The sequence below is a fragment of the Amblyomma mixtum genome, chromosome 3 (assembly GCF_055824585.1).
Source record: "Amblyomma mixtum isolate Tamu chromosome 3, ASM5582458v1, whole genome shotgun sequence".
Lineage (NCBI taxonomy): Eukaryota > Metazoa > Arthropoda > Arachnida > Ixodida > Ixodidae > Amblyomma > Amblyomma mixtum.
Window position 1 is genome coordinate 414,098,963 of NC_143014.1, and position 21,009 is coordinate 414,119,971.

The 21,009-nt window shown below is 45.5% G+C and overlaps 3 protein-coding genes across 11 annotated transcripts in view; 2 read left to right on the forward strand and 1 right to left on the reverse strand.

Moving 5' to 3' along the window:
* LOC149357702 (DNA repair protein SWI5 homolog) overlaps positions 1-13,913 on the forward strand; it is a 30,095-nt gene extending 16,182 nt beyond the window's left edge. Inside the window, exons 5-6 of one of the 3 annotated variants that reach the window (XM_089584851.1) lie at positions 3,217-3,282; positions 12,844-13,913. In XM_089584851.1, the coding sequence (XP_089440977.1) occupies positions 3,217-3,239 (23 nt within the window). In that variant the 3' untranslated portion in view covers positions 3,240-3,282; positions 12,844-13,913. Of the gene's footprint in view, positions 1-1,800; positions 1,961-3,216; positions 3,283-12,843 lie in introns of those variants that run through there. The other 2 variants (XR_016291866.1, XM_089584850.1) reach the window with 2 other exon arrangements.
* A 1,966-nt stretch (positions 13,914-15,879) lies between these two features.
* UbcE2M (NEDD8-conjugating enzyme UbcE2M) lies at positions 15,880-18,916 on the reverse strand. The gene has a single exon (XM_089584861.1). It carries the CDS (start codon positions 18,793-18,795, stop codon positions 18,244-18,246), a length of 552 nt encoding a protein of 183 aa, XP_089440987.1. The 5' UTR covers positions 18,796-18,916; the 3' UTR covers positions 15,880-18,243.
* Positions 18,917-18,949: 33 nt separating this feature from the next.
* roq (RING finger and CCCH-type zinc finger domain-containing protein roquin) overlaps positions 18,950-21,009 on the forward strand; it is a 99,793-nt gene continuing 97,733 nt past the window's right edge. For 3 of the 7 annotated variants that reach the window (XM_089584852.1, XM_089584855.1, XM_089584856.1), the window contains exon 1: positions 19,039-19,659. The gene's annotated coding sequence lies outside the window, so the exon portion shown is untranslated. The other 4 variants (XM_089584858.1, XM_089584857.1, XM_089584854.1 and 1 more) reach the window with 3 other exon arrangements.

Genomic DNA, 21,009 nt, shown 5'->3' on the forward strand with positions numbered 1-21,009 from the left:
GAAAAGAGTAATGAACTTAAAATTAAAGTAAATGTTGGTCGATATTGTAGTATAATAATAAAAGTGTTTTATTTTGCAAAAAGGTTGCTCCTTTTTTATGTTCTTTAAAACAGAGTGCCTTAGTTTTCTGGGTTTTTTCCGGCTCCTCCTGTATCAGGTTTTCGCAGCTGGGCCGGCCGGTGATATCGTCTGCTTTCGTCTTTCGGTTTCTGAGCCTGCGAAAATGGCAACGCTATCTCCTACTCGCTTGTTTTCTTCGCCCACTGCGGGTTCAAAAACATCTCCTGCTCGCCTATTCTCCACACTGAAGTCTCCTAAAATTTCGAAAGACTGCAAGCAGGTGATTGTCAACGTTTACTCTAGCGTAAGGAAGCGCTTCCCGGAGAAGGCTGTGCGTGAAGTTCTCGAAACTGTGGGCGAGATGACCGGGGTGAGCCCTCGGAAAGTTGCGAGGTTCAAGAAAGTAGGTATCTCTACTGGAATAAGATCACCGCAAAAACGACCTAGCGGGGTGACAATATCTAGCTCTCGCAGTGTTAAATATGACAGCTTTGCACTCAACGTCATCCGACTCAAGTTACATCGTATGTATGCCTGCCTTTTCCCTTCGAGGCAAGTAAACAGCGCTGTGTTTTTCAAAGTAGGTATTAGAGTTTGACAGTTTCGAGTTTCTACCTAATGAATCTTTTAAAAAATAAAAAAAATAAACAAAAAAACCAGCCAAGCCGGGAGTCGAACCTTGGCCCCTTATAAAGTGAACAGACAGGCGCGCGGTTCGTACCACTCAGCCACGACGAAAGGCGGACGAATACATGTCGCTTGTTTTTTGCAGCGGACTACTTTCGTACCTTTGGTAGTGTCCTAGTGTTGACTGCTATGTATGAAACGGAGTATAAACAGCTTTATTGTTTTCCTTGCAAAACATGAAGAAAAATCATTAAAAGCGACTGATTCATAAAGAGACCTCACATAATCAGCCCCCGATTACTATTTATTTTGAGTCCCATTGTTCTCGCCAAGCGAAACTAGTCGGAGCAACACAGGCCGCCTTTTACTCGCTTCCGCGGAACCGCCTGGTCCAGTTGCCAAGATACGCTGGCTTGCTGCCTCGCTCGATAGTCGTTGGGCAAAGCAATGGATCTCTCATTAAGGTATGGGTCTGGGCTAGTTGGATAACCACGTTTGAGGTAAAGCGCGTAGGAAGACGCGGACTAGTGAACACGACCGACGAGCTCTCGTCCCTGGTGCTGTCATCAAAAGAGGCAAAAAAAAAAGAAGTCCCAGAAACACGCGTGACAAATTTTACTGATGTGGCTGCGTGACGGCAGTGAATAGGGCCAATTTTTCCGAGTTGTGTTTTCTTTAAAAGCGATACGGAAAGGAAGGAAGATAAACCGTTACTGGGGAAACAAGACGCCTTTCGTTGGCGTCACGCAGCCACGACTTCTTTGCTTACAGACGCATAGAAGATAGGTTTGGTGCCCGGATATTCGTACTGAGCTAGCGCTGAGCATCTCGAGCGAGGCGATGGGCAGCCTCATTGCCTGGTAGACCCTCATGGGCTGGAACCCAGATGACTGAAACCTCCCGGTTTGCGCCAGCTACAACATGCGGCTGGAATGTCCTTTCAACAGGGCCTTGGGCTCCCGCCGTTCGGCCGTTGGATGGCGATTCGGCTGCCTCTGATACGGCGGAGATCAGAGTGCAGGGGTCACAACGAAGCCGACGAAGCGTCGAATAACGTTGTGGAAAGAAAACTCTATGAAGACTAGGAAGATTGTAGGTCACCTACATCCTACATCGTAGGCTAGGACTGTTACGGAGGAACAAAGGGAAAGCCAGGAAAGCCACATTGGCTACATATCCAAATCCAAACCAAAGCCATGCATTCATTATTCGACGCTGCCAACTGCGTACTATGTTCTTGGTCTCGGAGGTGTATTGTTTTTATGCACTGCAGGTAATGGCTTTATGCTTCGGTATAGGTAGGACATATATATATATATATATATACACACACCCTCGGCAATAGCCGTGACCATGTGCTCCTTGAAAGCTGACAAACGTAGTGGTGAGCCGCCCATATTGCGCGAAGTTAGTGGGCTGCGATCGTAAGCGGGGCCTTCGCTCCAAGTTTGCGGCTGCACAGCTTTCTCTGTCGCGTTTTTTGGCATGAGATGAGATCTCCACAGGCCAGTTGTCGGTGCAACTGGTGTCTCCTTCCTAAGGTCCGTACGCTTCGTTCCACCGAATGACACCGTAGGCGTGGGCCTTGGGTGGAGGACAACGCGGCAGTGACGGGTGGAAGCATGCAAATGGCGCTGGCCCCCGTTTGTTTGTTTCGACTCTGTTGCTCGACGGATTGCTTCGACAGCCAGCGGATCCGCCATGGTTTTTGTCGTTCCTGAGGTGCACTTCGTGTTTAGCCGTATTGCTGCAGAAATTAGGTTCACTGACATGGCTACTGCCACACGCCAGGTTCGCCCGTTCAACTTTGCACAGTGTGTATATTTTGTTTTGTACGCATACGCACCGTGTAAAGAGCCATATCTCTCGTCTATCATTTGCCTTCCTACCTGTGTCTGCATCCTTCCTTCCATTTACATTCCGCTGTAGCAGCCGAGAGGCAGTTGCGGAGACCGGCCGACAGCACCCTCATTTTTTCCCAAGAATAATCAGTTACTGCCGCTACTACTACTACTACTACTACTACTACTACTACTACTACTACTACTACTACTACTACTGATCTGAAAAAAGTGTAAAGATGCAATATGTGCCTACTGGAACGCTTTCAGCTGCGTTTGTGCAACTTGGCCTGTCAGAGAGGCAGATGGGTGTCCTTCTCAAGCCGTAGTTGATGAGTGCTACACTAATTTTCAGGGGCATAAATCGCCCTGTGTAGAACACGGTAACCGAGTAGCACGCGCTCATCTACATTGTAGTTAGGCAGTGCTGACTTGATTGCATAAAGCGCGTTTGGCCATCTTCATCTCGCAGCTTGCTTGCGGTGGGCTGCAAGCCAGCGGGGTGCGAGCATGAGGTGGTGGCTCCCACAGGTGCGCCATTCTTGTGTGCTAGTGTGCCAACTGCACAGGTCTGGAAGCTGCCACCTCATGTCCTTAGTTTCTAACCACTGTTAAGTGCTTCAGTGTAAAGTATGGTGAGCATACGACAACCACTGCAGAACAGTGCTGGTGTCTCTCTGTTTTTCAGTGCTTTCCATGGCTTTGAGTTAATTTCTGGACCTGGGGCGGGCTGTGCTGTCGTGGTGCATATTGTGTAGGGAAGGTGACTTGGAAGTGCTGGGCTCACATATTGTGGGCCTTCGTATCTGGAAAGATGGTTCCTCTTTCTTCCTGTGTTTTGCTATGGGGGTATTCATAGCACCAACCATTTTATCCTAGTGCCATGCTGGGCCAAGCTTCTGCACAAGGAGTGCTGCTGCTTGTGTGTAACACTAATTACTTGGCCATTATTGGCTGCTCCAGCCATTCTCGTGCGAAGAGGCGGAAGGTTAAGAGCAACACACGGGGCTTTTGCGCATTATAAGTGCCCCGTAGTGTGCTTGAATGAATGTTAGAATGAGCCGTAAGATGCCATCCTTGAGGTAAGTGGGCCAGTGGAAGCATCAAATCTTTTTATCACTGAAGGATGAAGGAGGTCGTTGTAGAAAGTCACGTGTGGGCAGTTTGTCTGAATTCATCTTGAGAACCCGATAATTAAGCTCTGAAGGTGGGATGCGTACAGTACAAATTAATTGCTGTGAACTTGAGTGACACTGAGGATAAATTGATGCTGGCATGTGTCAGTAGGCTACCGGGTTCTAATCACAGAGACCACTCTCACTGAAAATGGAGCTTTTGTAAGCTGTATAAAAACCAGAAAAACTAAATACAAATGTCGCTATCAAAGGCTTAGTTTTACAAGTTAAATGCGTGCATTGACATCAATTTTCGTGCCCGGATCCCAGAGACTATGCTACACCGCCATTCACTTAAAATTGTGGCAACCCGTGCTTTTCGATAAGGATGTCGTGTTTGAATTGATTGGCGGAAAGATCAGTGAGAAATGCATCTTTTGCTGCCATACAAACATCATCATAGCCAGAAAAGCCAAAGAATGAATTTTTACAGAGAACAATGTGTGCATTGAGTTGTTCAGTGTCTCTTTAATAGTGGCATGCAGCATGTCATGTTTGGAGGAAAGGGAGCAGAAAATTTGCCACGAACTGGGAACTTTGGGGGGTAAAAATACTTGATTGGTTCTTTATTCGTGCAAAGGTAGAAAAAAATAAAGCTATTTGCAGTAAAAGCATGGACGTCAAGCTTAGTGGTGAATCCTGGTGTTGTGGAGGGAGCAAAATGCAATAAATGGTGTAATTGGATGCTGTTTTGGGTCAAGCACAAATAGCTGTTAGTCTGATAAAACTGTTGTGCTCTGCAATATCAATGTGTGAGAATGTTCTACTTTATCGACTGTTTTGACAAGTTCCACAGATGCAATGTTAGCACCAAGGCTTTAGCAGTACGTAAAAACAGATGGTTAGCATTGTGTGCAAGAAAGTGATTAAATGTTTGCACACTGTACACTATGCCAGCAGTGGCATGACTAGTGCACTTTAAGCATACTTAAAATTTTCAATGTGATTGCTCATACTCATTGACAGAGTAGTTGAGTGTGCAAAAAGATAATCTATATTGTGTGCTTCGCTATTATTGGTAAAATATGACTGCCTGCTTAGCAGCTGTAGTCTCTTTCCTGCTAAATTTGATGTCTTGGTTGTCACATTAATGCGAATGTCAGCGCCCCACGGCCCCCTTTGTTTTGGTAGTCGTACGCCAGGAAAATTGTAGTGAGACACTTGGATAATCCAAGTGTGGGTTGATTTTGAATATTTCTTGTTTGTTCGACAATCTGGGTGGGACGTAACACTATCCTGAAGCAAATTAAATGACATCATTCGTTTCATTGACTTCAACTGACCATACCTTGTTCTTCTGTCGGAAAGAATTTGGAATGTGTTAAATGGCCCATAAAGTTAGCTTTGCCAAGAAGAGAGCAAACTGCAGAGACTCGAAATACCTTTCCTTCCTTGTATAACAAGTGCAGAAGATCTTGTGATCGAAAACAAGAAATTACTAACAACAGCTTGACATTGTAGCAGAGAGGAATGCTCCAAACATGCCTACGTATCAGTTTTAAAGGACAATTGTGTTTTGTCTGAGAAACTGTCGTGGAAACAGTATTTACCGCACTAAATATTTTTAATGTTTTAGATTGACTTGCAAGGTAGAGTTATCGTTTCCACCAATATTTGCAAGTTCAGGCTTTATGGATTAGTGTTGGTCAAAAATGCATGTTCACCCAGTACCTCGAATGATTTGGCAGTTATGTCTGTGTGATTTTTGGCTGCTGAAACAACCCTAATTTATGGCCATTGCTCTAGGGATATTATTTCTGCGTCACATTTGCCTCCTGTACAGCTTTTTTTTTGTCTGCAAAGTAATATTGCTGGCTGTTGGGGTTTCACCTTCCTTATTAGCTCCGAGTTTCCTGTTTTTATTAAGAATTTAATAAGTGAAAAAAAAGGTAATACTACAGAGATTGATACTAGACTAACAGTTGTCTTCAAACCTAGTCCATCTAGTTTAACTTTGTAACAGACAAATTTTTTTTTGAAAATGGTACAGAAATAGTCATTTAGTGCTCATGCTGCCATCTGTTGGTAAATGAAGAAAATGCTTTGGACGAGGCCAGCTTGCCTTAAGTCAGATTCAGAGTAAACACACGACAAGCTGAACTTATCATGAGCCAGAAATGACAGTTGGCTTTTCACAAGCCTGGCTCGTCTAAGTCTGCCAGGGAGTTAACCTTCATGTCAGCACCGCCCTTAATTGTCTGCCCGTTGTTCTTTGCTTCTTGTGTGAAAAGCAGCCATTTCTTGAACACAAAAATAGCGGCATTTAAGGATCTTCATCGCAGCAAGTTTCATGGATTGTTTGGGCATCAGTACAAAGTGCAAGCAGAATGGGTGTGTGTGACCAGGTGGTTCAGGTGGGGCTGTGTGCGTGAGGGATCCTGGAAGTACCTTGGTGTCATCGATTGTTCATATACATTGGTAAAGTATTGAATGCTGCATGTGACCATAGGAGAGCGTGAAGTATTGAACTGATTCAAACTATTCGTGAAGAGAGCATGACACATTGCCCGACTGTCGGTGCAAATGAGCATGCTATTGGTGGGCGGTATGGAGTGGAGTAGTATTATACAGTTCAGTGTGGTATGTTACAGTATGGTGCAATATGCCATGGTATGGTGTGGTAGGTTGAGGACCACTGGCTTAAACCATTGCATTTGAAATGCACAAACAGGATCTTATCCTGGTGCCCAAGTGTCATTGACTCTTGCAGCACCATTCAGTTGCAGTACACTTGTTATTGTTATTTATTTTTTTAATATAGGTCAGTGTTTTTCGTAGAAATATTGCAACCAGTGATCAATTAGTAATAGTGGCAGACAAGGTCAGAACATTAATGATCAAAGAAGGGGATTTCGTGACGACCCAACACCACCTATCATGTGAACTCTCCTAACCTTCTGAAATGGGTCATTGTAAGACCTTACCCTTCTCTGTGCAACAAAGGCTCATCAAATTGGTAGGCGCTCGAGGGTCACATGCGAGTTGCCACCTAAGAACTATTTGTTGTTTTGAAATCCAGTTCGGTTCTGAAATTTTGTAGGGCTTAACCAATAATTTAATAACTTACCTAAATATGACTGCCAACTTTGGGGGGGTCATTTCATTTCATTTATTTGTCCCTTAAAGGCCTGGAGGCATTACATAAGGGGGGGCGTACATATAGGTTGGAGGGTAGTGGCAGAGAACAAAAAAAAAAAAGAGAGGGGGAAATACACGGAGTACAAAAAGAGTACAATAATATGCAAACTAAAAGCAAGAAATAAACAAAGAAAACGGGGAACAGTTGGCACTTCAGTGTCGCAGTATGAATGATGTTCATGGGTAGTGATTAGCCAGTTTCTCACGGAAAAGGTGGCGATCGGAGCATGTTATTATGGGTTCGGGAAGGCCATTCCAGAGCACTATGGCATTGGGAAAAAATGAACTGCTCATTGCGGAGGTGCGGGTTTTAATGCGTGCGATTGGGCTACTGTGGTTTAGGCGGGATGACGTACATGGGGGTGGCTGCAGCAACAAATCTCTTGGTGAGCGATAAAAGAAAGAGTGAAAGAGGCATAGACGGGAAATAACACGGCGAGTTGATAGCGTTTGAAGGCTGAGGGATCATCTTAAATTTTTGGCGTACCCATATTTTAGTTGGGTTTTTAAGACATCATACATATCTTTTCCATGCTGTTTATTATTAATAAAATAAGTGTTGTTCATTGCTAGTGTGTTTGACTGTTGCATTCCAAAGGGTACTGTTGAGTGAAACCACGCGCTGGCCTCATTTGTTGAAATGAACGGCCCACCTACATTTGAAACAGTAGCCAAGTCTTATATTTATGCCTTGTAGTGTGCAATTCTGGCTGACATTTTCACGTCTTGTTTTCTTTCTTGAATTTGTGCCTTCTTACCATCAAACAACCACTCCACAGCCATTCCCTTTTGTAATGCCTTTGGGCCTTAAGGCATTGCAGTGATTGAATAAGTATTTGAATAAATACGGTATTCGTTATCTTTTGCCTCCCTTCAACAAACGGCAGTTATGTAAAGAAATGAAGAGTAACTAACCACACACATGCTCTATCGTCTCGGGATGGATGAGTTTATTCTGGGAGCCAGCAGTTGCAGTTGCATAGGCACCAGGTACCTGAGTAAGCGGAACGCAGATATTTCAGTGTTGTCGTTCACTTCTACATCTTGAATGCTGCTGGGCAATGGTACCTGAGAGTTGCAAATGGGCATTCTGAAGCTTTCGTTTCGTTTAGAGTGGATGAGTGGCAAGGCATGAGTGATGATGCGCTGCAGAAATTCCTTGTGATCTCCTGTTTGACTTGATGGTGTGGTATGCCAGTCCAGTTGGTGGGGTACAGAGGTGTAAAAGAAGCAATAGAGCAGGACAAAGGACACTGGACAGGTCTGCTTGATATCCTGCTTTAATATTTCAGGGGCCTCTCTGCCACTTGGCTTTAGTAATTGCTTGATCTGCTTCAGAATCAGTTTAATGGCATAGAAAATAAATCATAACTTGGACAAATTTATACAGAAGGAGGTCTCGTAATTGGTGACTATACTGGGACCTCCTGTATTATTAAGTAAAATAGTAGTAAATAATGAAACATAGCAACGTTGATAAAAACTTTGTGAACGGCTGTGCAGTTATTGCTGTTGGCAGCTTTACAGTTAATAAAGAAAAGGTGTGTGCAAACAAACAAGGGCTTACACAAGTAGTACATAGATGTACAATACAAAACGAAGCAACAGGAGAGCGAAAAGTAATCTATAAAGTTGCACTTGGAACACTAAAGTGCAGTTCAGAAATTAGCTATTCGCATCCAGTGCAGTTAATTTGATAATTTTATTGTATGATTTCGAATCCAGCTTAGTAATTATTGTGAATAATTAAGGTTTTTACATTGTTCTTGTATTTATATAGTGGATTAGTGTTTTTCAATTCCACTCGTGCGGTATTTCAGAAAAAATAATTAAAAATGAACTGTTTGCTTCCCATAATTGGTGTGTACTTTAGGTAGAATTGGGTCTCTCCTAATCACAAATCTCTTAGCATTAGTGTTTGTTAGCTCTGTCTGTGGAATGGAAGGAAATGAGATGTGTCTATTAATTAGCTTGTGAATGAAGACACCAAGGTTATGTTGAACAAGGTAAGATACAGATAGAATATTCAGTGAATGACATTGAGTGTTTGAATCAAAGGAGCTGAATGTTATTATTTGGACTGCTTGATCTTGAACTACTTATAAGGATATCAGATGAGTACTGTGTCACCCCAACATACAATACAATATGTGAGATGTGAATGTATGAACTAGTTGTAAAGTCAGTAATGTAGGCTGAGTAAAATTTTTAAGCCATAAGCAGTCTTGGATCTAATGCAAGCTGTGTGGGAAGGAAATTTTAGGTAGCAATCTAATTCTACTTCTAAGAGTAATGACTTGCTGACTGCGGTGAAGTTAGGTCCTATGCAAATGGATGGAACACCTAGGGTTTGCTGTTGGGGAGAAGTGAACAATACAAACTTAGTTTTATGCGACAGCATATACGAGGTCTGTTAGAAAAGTATCCGACCTTTGGCTGTAGAAAAAAAAAAAGGCATAACTGGAGCGTTGGAAACCTAATCACCTTCAAAGTAGTCTCCTTGGGACTCCACACACTTCACCCAGCGGTGCTGCCGTTGTTGGAAGTATTCCAAAAAGGCCCCTTTCGGAATGGAGTTTAGCTCAGCTGTCGTTGCAGCCATAATGTTCTTCCTTGTCTGAAATCGCGCTCCTTTCAATGGCCTTTTGATTTTGGGAACCAGCCAGAAATCGCAGGGGCCATATCAGGAGAGTAAGGAGTCTGTTGAACTACAGGAGTCTGGTTTTTCGCCAAAAAAAGTCTGAATCAAGTGCGAGGCATGTGCTGGAGCACATTCGTGATGGATGCGCCACTTTCCTGTTAACCTCAACTCCGGGTTCTTGCGCCGCACAGCATCACGTAGGCAACAAAGGACATCCCTGTAGCACTCTTTGGCCATTGTTTGACCCTATGGAGTGCGTACTCGTGGTCTGCCACACAGAGGGTGTCAAAGAAAGCAGTCAGCATCACTTTCACATTGCTGCGCACTTGGCGGGCCTTCTGAAGTCTTGGTGACGTGGAATGCTTCCACTGTGACGACTGGGATCTGGTTTCCGGGTCGTACCTGTACACCCAAGACTCGTCACCTGTTATTATGATGTTGATGAAGTCGGGGTCACTGTTTGCGGAATCCAGCATGTCCTGTGAGACTTCAACACGAAGCTGCTTTTGCTCCACCGTGAGCAGCTTCGGCACAAATTTCGCCGCAACTCTCTCCATGGCCAAATCTTTGGTGATAATGGAATGTGCGGAGAAATTGCTCATGTCCACCTCTTCCTCAATTTCTCGGATAGTCACGCGACGGTCCCGCATCACCACAGCGTTCAGTTCGGCAATGACCTGGTCATTTCGGCACGTTGATGGCCGATTGGAGCGTGGCTCGCTCTCCACCGATGTGCGGCCATCTTTAAATAAATTGTACCACTGCTTAATCTGTGTGCTGCTCATAGCATCGTCACCGAAAGCCGTCTGAATATTCCGAATGGTTTCCACTTGGCTGTCGCCCAGTTTATGGCAAAATTTGATGCAGTAGCGCTGCTCCTTTCACTCCGCCATTTTCCTTGCAACAAAAAACCGACGAGAGCACTGCGCACTGCCTTACTCAAATGCTGCGTCCCAGCGACTGACGCTATCGGCAGGCGGGAAAAAATTCGTACATGCGCACGAAGGTTCAAGGTCACGTGGTGCAAGCGCGCTTGTTTCATATCCATCAGGTGTTCAGGAAAAAAAATAAAGTCGGATACTTTTCTAACAGACCCCGTATAGCTCGCTTGGTAGAAAAGCCGTCGGCGTCGTAGTTGTAGTTGTCGGCATCGCGTGTCGGAAAAAATTGTATCATTCCAACCGTTTGCCGTAGAATGTTCCGGATGGTGTCGTACAATTCAGTGTTTTATGCAGCATAAACTTACTATTTAGGTTAGAGCCTAGCTTTCGGCAGGGATTCGAACCGGCGACCTATAATCAGAGGCTGCGGGTGTCCATCGAGATATGAGGGCAGTTACTGCGTCGTCTCCCTTCCTCATATCCAATTTTCATTTCCTTCATTATGACACCTCTTTCTCTCTTTCACTTCCACCTTCCTACCTTACCTTACGGTGCGGTTCTTGTGTCCACCGAGGTGTGAGGCAATTACTGCGGCATTTCCTTTCCTCAAAAATGCATTGCATTCAAAGGTCTTTCCAACGGGCAAGGTGTCGCGCCGAACGGGCGATGGAGTTCCATGGACTCCCTGGCAGCGCTGCAACACGCTGTTGTATTCCACTGCTAAAGGCAAAGCTTAAGCGTCCTCCAATTTTTTTCAGCATTAATCTGTAACATGTTCCGAGAGTATCAGGAACTTAAGGAGAGTCTAGAACTTTGGGCATGAAATTTTAGAGGGTCAAATTTCAACATGCAGGAGTGTTCCTTGGAAGGGTAATTCTAAAAAGCATCGATACTATGCTATTGCGAGTGGTCGTTGTAGTAATATGCTTTTTGCTGGATGGCCAGTGGTTCACAAATAATACACATTTGTATTGTCAGAACTAGAGCATAAAGCATGAGGTTTTTGGTTGTATCAGAAGTTTGTTAAGTTATTCACTACTACTCTGCAACCTTAGTGCATAAAATGGGACGAAGTTGACATTTTCTAATGTCATGCCCCTCTCATGGGCATGTGCAAACAAGCTTTCTGAGCACACAAAGGGAAAGTTTTCATCACAATATTTTAATTGCTGTTTGTTGCATAATATGTCGCATGTAGTGTCTGCTGCACACTTTGAGGGCCATATTAAAAAGTGTAAGTGAGCAATAGTCCGTGTTCACTGCGGAGAGTAGCTACCAGTTGGTATTACACTCTAGCCTGCTAGTAGTAATAGTAGCAAATGTGTTGTGAGCCTACGTAGCTCAATCTTGACAATGTTTGCAAAATCGGATTAACCCATTGTAATTGCTGAAACTTTAATTCTTACCATGAAGTATGATTATTTCCCTGTTTGAAATTTGTAAACGTTATTGCACGCGAAAGTTAGGAACAAGTGAAACACTTCTGTTGACAATGGCCTGGATTTCTTTGGTATTGCTTTGCACCTGTCGTGGAGCAGGTGCTGCAGTGAAGCCGAAGTAATTAATATCTGATTTATGTACACAGCTTCTGGTCTGGCTCAGTAGGGCACCAAATTGTAGTTTGCAAATGCGGTGATTTTGGTGCATTACGCCGATACTTGAGTTTGGGAAGAAAATATACTAATTTATTGCACGGATGCATGCACACATATAGAGAGAGATTGAGAGAATAATACTATGCAAATGTGGTGGCAGGTCACCAAAAGGTCCAGTTTTGTGTGTAATGCTATAAAACATTGCACTTTTGCCCTGTTTTGGTCTGTTAAGGTTCATGCAGTTGGCTGGAAGTCGTATATAAAACATCAAAACATTCAGGTTTTATTTTTGTGAGTTGAACTGCATGAGGTGAGAAACCATGTTTTGTTATTTTGTGGGGTCACAATTATCATGAACCACAAACTACCCTGAAGGGTGCCAGTGTGCTGAATGTATTGTGCATCAAAAGGTGTGCACTTGCTCGTGACAAACTGTAATTGCCACAAACAGTTGGGAAGTAACCAAGGTGCGAATTGGGCTCTGCGCAATAGGAGTTTGAATAGGGCATGTTGTGAGGTGAGCACCAAAAGGTGTTCATAAGAGTAAAACTAAAATGTTTGTTGGTTAATGGGTTTTTACGTGCGAGAGTAGCATGGCCGGATGAATGTGCAGCACTCGGGTCTTTTAATGTACGCAATGGTGCCATTTGGATCATGCGGTGTAGTACTAACTGGCCACACCTTGAAGTAGCTCTGGTTCTAAAATATCTGCCATTCATGCATGTCAAAACGACCCCAACTTTACTCTGCATCGGCCTTCTGTCTATGCAACGCAGGCTAGACGTTTGTCACAGCATGTCCTCTGTCAGTGCGGCACAGGAAATGCTATCTTTTTCTGGTAAGTGAGGCCCAGCATTGATCAGAGAGCCCTGTCCTTCCTTCCAGCGGTCCTGGAAGGGGTCACCATCAGAGCCAAGCAGGAACACTACGGTCTGCCCACAACCGAGCCTGGTGGTGCATTGCATGACTGACCAGGGCAACAGTTGACCGTGCACCTAATCACCTTGTAACTGCAACACTGAAAATGCTTTTCTGCATATTTAACAATGACCATGTATAAAATAAGAGTTCAGAAAAGACATCGCAATGCGGGCAGAATACCTGTTATGTGATGCATGTTCCTTCGCTGTCCTTGTATTCTGATGCAGTTAAAAAAAAAGAAATTGCAACCAACAAACGTGATTCACGAGGCAGGCTCAGCATCTATCCTGTGGTTTATGTTCCTGTACTTGCCGTTTACTGTACACATTATTAATATTTCACTGAAGGTAACAGTGGAAAGCAGTCCCATTTGATTTCAAGTACTGGTCCTGGCATGTTTTTTCTTTGTCCTGGTTGCCTATGAAGAAAAGAAAAATTCAAAGGATACTTTATCTTCTCAGTAATCTTTCTGTCGCGTGGCTTACTGTGTTCCTTGTGACTGCTTGCGTTCTTGCTAAAGTTTCCCTTTTTTTTGCATTGCCATAAGACAAGGATGGTCTTAAAACCCTGTCGCTTTTGAAGCAAAGTTAGCTGGTGTACCTTGCCTGTATGTCTATGTAATAAAAGTATCATTTTTATTCTTGGTTCAAACCTGTGCCCCATGTGCTGTTTGTTATGATGAACCATCAAGTTCTTTTTTGTGTTGTACAGTTTTAAAGAAGGGGGATATTTCACCCAAAATAATTGCAAGCAAGCAGCTATGGGCTGATGCTGTGGTTGGCATTTGGACCATGTGGGCTCAAAGGGGAAGGCAGATGCTTAGTATTTCATTTTGTAGCTTGTATCCATAGCTTGTCTTGCATAGCTGATACCTGCTTGCAAATCGATCCCTGTGGCAGTAAAATTGCTTAAAATTGCTTTAACATACAGTGTTGGGTGTTAGCATATATTGCCGACTTTGCAGTAGTGCACAGCTTGATGACAGTTCTAGCAAACATTGTCACATTGTTCATTAAAATGCAACATTTGTGCAAGGTTGGTGTTTTCTCATTCTTCATTTTTTTTTTCTAAGGCTTCTTTGTGGTTTCTTGACTGTACCCACATATTTCAACCCTTGGAAGGAAGCTATGGTAAAATACAACTTTCTTTTCCTTCCTCTTGTATGCTCTCTTATTGACTGCAATAGTGTTCAATGGGTTAATATCATTAAAACAAATTGGGCAGTAGTAATGAATTGAAAACCAAGTTTTGTAAGAAAAGTGGGCTCAGTTTGCCCTTGTTGCTGAGGAAGGGTGTGGAAATGCATTGTGGCCCAGTGGGGGTGGCCGCTTTGTGTAAGGGAGATGCCATGTTTGAATCTTGGCACTGCCAAGAACCTACTGGTTTTTGTAGCTGGTACAAGAGTTTCTTAGCATGATGATCGCCTTCTCAAGGGACGAAACACTTGGGTCAGTGCCACACTGTCTTCGAAACTAAAAAAAACATTTGTAGAGCTAAGCTTACCAGCTCGGGGCATTAATCAGTGAAAGCTGTTATAGCTTTGCTTTAGCCATTTAGCCCTGCATTTGGCCGTGGGATCTACATAGTCAGCTGGAAAGGAAAGCCACATGCAGCCATTGAATTAGACTTAATTGGACCAAATTAAATTAAACTAAGTTAAATTATTTCACTATGTAATTAAGGCCTTGTGGCTCATGCTGTAGATTCCACAGTAAAATTCAGGGCTATATGGCTTAAACCTATCACAGCTTTTGCTGTAGAATAAAGCACTATTTGGCTCACAAATTGAAAATGCAAATATTTGTGAAAGCTTGCAAATCTCGTTTGGAAGACCTGATCTTGAAGATGTGCTGAGGGAACGGTGCTGTACAACACTCATAAGGCAACAACATTAGAGAAAGTCTATGCTATTTGGAGAGGTAGGAAAAGACACCAAGGTAGAACATGTTTATTGCACCATCTTTATGTTTTTGTTTATCACATTGTTACCTCCAATTATCCTGACAAGCTCACGAATTTGAAGGTGTTGCTTAAGATTGTTCACGTGCAGTCACTTGCAGGGCAGCTGTTGGCTGCATAGCACAGCTGAACATCTGTGCTTCTATTGGGTGAAATGCTTGGAAAATGGGTCTCCAACCCCACTTTGTGAATACGAAAAATGTTTTGTGCCATCAAAACATCATCATCACAGCTACCACGTTTGCCACACCATGGGTCGCTGCATTTATTCATGCGGTGTGGGCATGAATACTGGGTCACACAATGAAGCCATAGGACAGATTTCTTAGTGAGGTCTTCCTCCTTAGATCTCGTAATAAAATCTGACCCACGGCTTCATTATGTGACCCAGTATTCGAGGCCACACCGCATGGATAAATGACGCGACGTGCTGTTGACCCATGGCGCAGTGAACATTTTAAACGTGTCTCGGCTGCCACCTGCAGCTGCATGCCACAGACTGTTGGCAACAATGTGTATACACAGCACAGCTGTGTATACCCATTGCTTATGTGTGTGCACATGCAGTTGCTTATTTCACAAACATTTGAATTTTTCCCAATTGCATTTTACTAAAGTGATGAGTTACTTAAGCAGTGCCAAGCTCTTTCTACGTAACTTTTATAACCTGATGAAACCATCACCGCTTCCTTGCACGGTTCGCTTGCGAAATTGCATCTTGAGGTGCAAGGACACTAAAGCATATGATGCATTTAATAAGCACTGTGGTGAGAAACCCAGCTAATGTTGGCCGATTCTCAATGCCAACAGTGGCAATCTCACCACACTGCAGGAAGCAATTGAAAGTAACATAGGGCAAATGACACCATCATGTCTTGAAGCACACACACACAGAAAATAGTTTGGGTGATTGGGGCTAATTCAAGTTTTGTGCACGTGCTTTGAATGCAAGAGAGAGCTGCGCGCTTGCATTAAAATGTTAAAATGAGTGTGCAGAAGAGGGCACGTGCTTGCAGAAAAGAATGCACAAGAGGCTTGCAATTGCAACCAGTGTTTGTTTATTCACTCAACCCAGGATTAAACAAGGACACTTGCTAAGTGCAGATGTCAAAACAAAGGCAGAAGAAAACAAAAGGGGAGGGGTTGTTTTAAACACAACTAGGAAAAAAAATGTTTCCCTGCACTTCTCACCACAACAGTGCTGAGGCACTAATGTACATCGTGGCTCAGTATGGCAGAAAAAAAGTTTCAACATTCATCGGCTAGAAGGCATCCGTAGAGGAGTGCTCTGAATCAACTTCAACTGCCTGGGGCTACTCTAACATGCACCAGAATTTCATTCAGTGCACGGGTGAGATGTGGGTACGAAGTTGAACCTGCCAACTCGTGCTCTGCAGCAAAATGCCACACCCACCAAAGCACGAGCGCCCACCGTGGCAGAAGACGTGGACACATGGCTCGGGTCGTGAGCAGAACCAGCTTGCAGCCTAGCTTTATTTTCATCTGCTAAACTTTCATCAGTTTCTTAAAAAAAAACAAGAAACTCATTTTGAAGCAGCGCAACTCCAGTTTCATTGCAGATGCTCCCAGCAGCACAATTCTCATGGCTACGGACTCTGCATCAAATTCTTGTGGATGCTGTCCACTTGTTCTGCTCAGAACACAGGCCAGGTGCTCATGTACCCCAACTCACAGTGGACCAGTCTGTACAACATGAACAGAAAGGCAATGGCTGACAAACACGCAGTCCTTTCCAAAAGTCACAAGAGCCCGTCGGTCTGTGTGGCGCTCCTAGTGCCCCGGAGAGGAGCGAGTCCACCTCACTTTCCAAAGCACTGGGGGCACCACAACATGACCTAGTGACTACAATTGTGCGCTAAGTGGCTCATGTACTTTTGAAAAAGACTGTACACACCACAGCAAACTACCACGCACTGAGAGACAGAGATGCACCTCTGCTCTTTAATCAACACACAGGATGGCTCACGACATCACTTTGCCCTCGCTGCTTGAACTATTCAAAACAGGATGGCGGTTCAGTGAGCCAAAGCAACCTCACGCACCAACCACACTGTACAAAGACTGCATGCGAGACACTGGTACATTTGGCATGTCCATAGCATCCCTCGTACTTTGTACGCTTGAGAGCGCATGCGTACACAGTATGGAAAGCAAGGGCAGTGCAGGCCGCACTAGATTTGCGCAGCCCGCACAGGTAACTACTGAGAAACTACTGCTGCTGTCACAGGTGCTGCACTCGCAACAAAACTGACTCCTTGGCACCCTGAGGCAAATAAAACCTACTCCTGCCCAACTAGAAAAACTAGGACAGGTTTCCTGCACTGCAAGATATAGCTGGCAAAAAAAGTCCTGTCTTGAAGCTAGTGTGTTGAATATTTCATTTCAAATTCCCATGATTTTCAACAGAAACAGCACATGCCAGCGACTGTAGCCTCTTATACGGCACTGAGGCAAACAGTGCTCAAAAATAAGCACAGCATATCCATGAAATATCAACAATATTCTTTTCTGCAAATAAAAGCGCTGTTAAGGAAGTTCATACTGGTGTGGCACCAGTATGAATTCGTACCAACTCGCCCAATTTTCAACCCTTTTTAAGGAAGTTCGTCTTTCAGCCTACTACAAGGTCAGTCACTCATGCGTTAATTCACAGGACACCTGGAAAAACACGGTACTTCACACGAGAATCAATATCACGAGTGTCAAGGCATCATTATGCCATATTGTAAACATAGGTGCACAGCCATTTGCGGGTGTACACTTAAATAGATCTTTGGGGAAAGAAAGCACAGAAATTCGGCATAGTCCCTACAGTCTAATAACAGGCAATCCAAACTTTTGGCTTCCACTTGCCTGTAAGAGCACTGAAAAATTCGACTCACACATCAAGTATGCCAGCAAGGAACCATTTTCAGTTCAGCTCACACGGGACATGAAGGTTGCAGGTCAGAACCATTTGTCTAAACGATTAGGTCAATTGGCTTCCCAGTGAAGTGCAAGCATGCGCACTCCGAAGCAGGTCATGTGCCATCCGGGATGTACTACTACAGCCAATGCGCCACATGTACCGCAATCAGAAAACAAGAGCGCTAAAGTAGGCGCGTACACAGCAACGTGATTACACAAGCAAAACCGAAGTAGAAATAAGACTGTGCGCTTTGGTGCGCGTGGAGCGCCAGAAACAAGCGGAACAAGAAGCGGGACCCATCGCGCTAACTGTCAGCGGCGACACACATGCGGCACACTACGAAGCACCCAACGGCACGGCGGTTGCGGCGAGGCCAGCGACGTCAGCACCAGTAGCAGCGGCAGCAGCGGCATCACACACTTCATTCCTTTCTTCCCCGCAGACCCCTGAAAGAGAAGTCAGCAGAAAGGGTAGGGCTACTTGAGGCACCGTTCAAAGTACGTTGCGCCGACGTAGCCCCCAAGCATGGCCTTCTTGACATTTTGTTCGAACAATCTCCGATTGCTCTGTAGAACCTCGGCCGCGTCTTTGTTAAGCGGATCCTCGGGGTTGGGCTCGAGGAAAAGGTACTGTAGGCCGTACACGATCGAGTTGACCGTCAGCACGGGCTTCCAGTCTTCACGCAGGATATTCAGACAGACGTTGCCGTCCAGGTCTATGTTCGGATGATAGACCATGGTGTCACACTTGACCTTGGGCGGTTCGTGCGGGTAGTTTGGACTCACACGAAAGCTGAAAACGAAGCGCCCGTTCCGGTAGAAGCCCTCATCGGGGCAGATGACCAGCTTGAAGTTCAGCAGGTCGTCCGGGTCCGGGAACTCCATCTGACAGGTCTTGGGCAGATTCAGCTCGTTGATGTCCTTCGTAATGCGTAGCTGAGCCGCTGAAGCGCGCTTCTGGCTCGTGGGCTTGTTGCCCATCGCCTCGCCATCCTTCTGCTGCTGTTTGAGCGAGAAGAGCTTGATCATCGCAAGGCTCGCCGGATCCGCCGCACAAAACAGGGACGCAGACACAAGACCACGCACACAACGATATCCCTACGCCTAGCGCCTATTTATAAGCCTCCCCATACTGCCGCGCGCGGCAGCTAAATCGACCCTTCGCTATGTTGCAGCCCTTCTCTCTTCTCTGATGAGCGCAGTTTTGTGAGCCACCGCCGCCGCCAAGGCGCTGTTGTCGCGAAAAATATAGCAGGTAAGGTTGTTACGGCCGCTGCCTGTTACCGTACTTCGGCTGCTGTAACGCTCCCTGTGGCAGCGACAAAAACTGCAAAACGAGGAGCCGTGTTTGCCGCCAGAAAGAGGGCCGCAATAACTGAGCTGGTCGCCGCAGCCTGCGGGAATTCCAGTTGTGTTGCAGTTGGGTTGGTTGCGTATCTGGGCTTGTTTGGCCGCTGTTGTGCTAGTCGTCATCGCTGTGTAGCAGGCTCATTTGGACGCATTCGCGGTGACCGCATCGTCTTCTCGACTGAGACAGAGCATCGCGCGAGCCTCGCTTCGCCCTGCGCGAACCCCGTGCTCCGCCGCGAGCCCCCGGAAGACAGCGGCGATCCACTCGTCGGAGGGGCGCCGCGGACAAGGTGGTTTGAGACGCGGGTTCCAACGTCCGTAATGTGTCGGCTGGTTGGACGATGAAAGGCAAGCGCTTCCACCTCATAGTTCGGCTCAAGTCTCTCTTCTGGCTGCCCGCGTAGCCCCTGTCCGACACACGCGCTATGCCGCTCGAGCGCCGCGCCACTGTGCAGCGTCGGGCCGTGGCAGCTGAGTTCCCGTCCACCGCAGCGTTCTAGCCGTCAGCGGCCTGTCGACCGAAGTCCTCTCGTTCCCAGCACGGTAAGAGTAGCTAGCATTGTACTTTGTCGCGCTGTGATCGAAGCGCTGAAAGGCTCGCGCGAGCGAAGCAGCCGCTGCCCGTTGCATCGCTCGCGACTTGCTTTCTCCCCGCCACACGTGTAAAATGCCCCCCGTGTTAACAACAGCTCGCACTTTAGTTTCAGGGCAGTGGATGGGAAACAGGAGCGAGCTTCGGCCGGTTTCCCGGCCTCAGAAAGGTCCGCTGAGAGACGGTGCCAGCTAAGCTAATCGCTTCTACCGCGACAGAGTGGTGCAGAAATCTTATCCGAGTGTCTCCATGCGCGCGGTCAAAAATTGGCCGGTTACTGCAGCCGTTTTGAACCCTGAGACGGCGCGCGAACGTAGTTGGTGCCTTATTCTCTCCATTGGCTGCAGTTTTGTGCCACTGTGAGCGCGCAACAAACGCGCGCGTGTCGTTTGCTTTGTGATACGGCGTTAGATGATGCGAGTTCGAGGTCACGTGAGTGTAGCTTTTAGCTGCACTGAGATAATCTCGGCCTTTTCTTTTATTACACGGCCGTAGGTAAATGGCCTTTCTTGTCACCCCCCTCTTCCTTTCCGCTTGCTTTTTCCAGGGGTTCAAAGTGTCATTGTGCGAAATGTCGGGCTGTGCAGATACGTACTGCTACAGGGATATATGTTTGTTTGGGGTCATCAGATGAATGGTTGCTCCTTGTCACCTGGCGACCTCGTGGGTTTTAAAACTGTGGGCACTTTCTTTGTGAAATTAGGAGTGCATCGAGTGTTGAAGTCGTGGCTGTTTTCTGTTGGTGCTGTGTTGTCCGCGAATGTTGTGGCTGTTTGCTGTTGGTGCTGTGTTGTCCAGGGGTATGGCAGGTCAAAGAAATCCAGCTGCTTTGTTATTTGCTTGCCAGAGCTTGCGTTCAGCACATGCCTGGCATCATGCCGTTTTCCTGCAGGTGAGGAAGGCACACTAGCATTTTGCTACTACAGATGCATTGTGGCATCAGATATATTTTGTCAGTGCAAAACATGGCCTTTAGTACACTTTTGGATATAAGAAGGGCGCGAAACATGCATTAACCTGGTGCTCTAAGAGGGAACAAGCAAGACATTATGCAGATTCTATAATTATGAATCTATTCAAAGGATATGCATTATAATTGCACTTAGTCTTCCCCCTGCATTTCCATTTTTATGCTTCAGCACGAAAATGAATTGGCGAGGGAACTGCAGTCTAGCCTCAATGTGTGGCTACCGGCTGGAGGTGATTTTATTTTCAGGCAGCTGAAAGTGTGTGTTTTAAAAGCCTGTGCATAAAATATACACCTAATAGGTCAAACCAAGCGTTTGTTGCACGCAATAAGT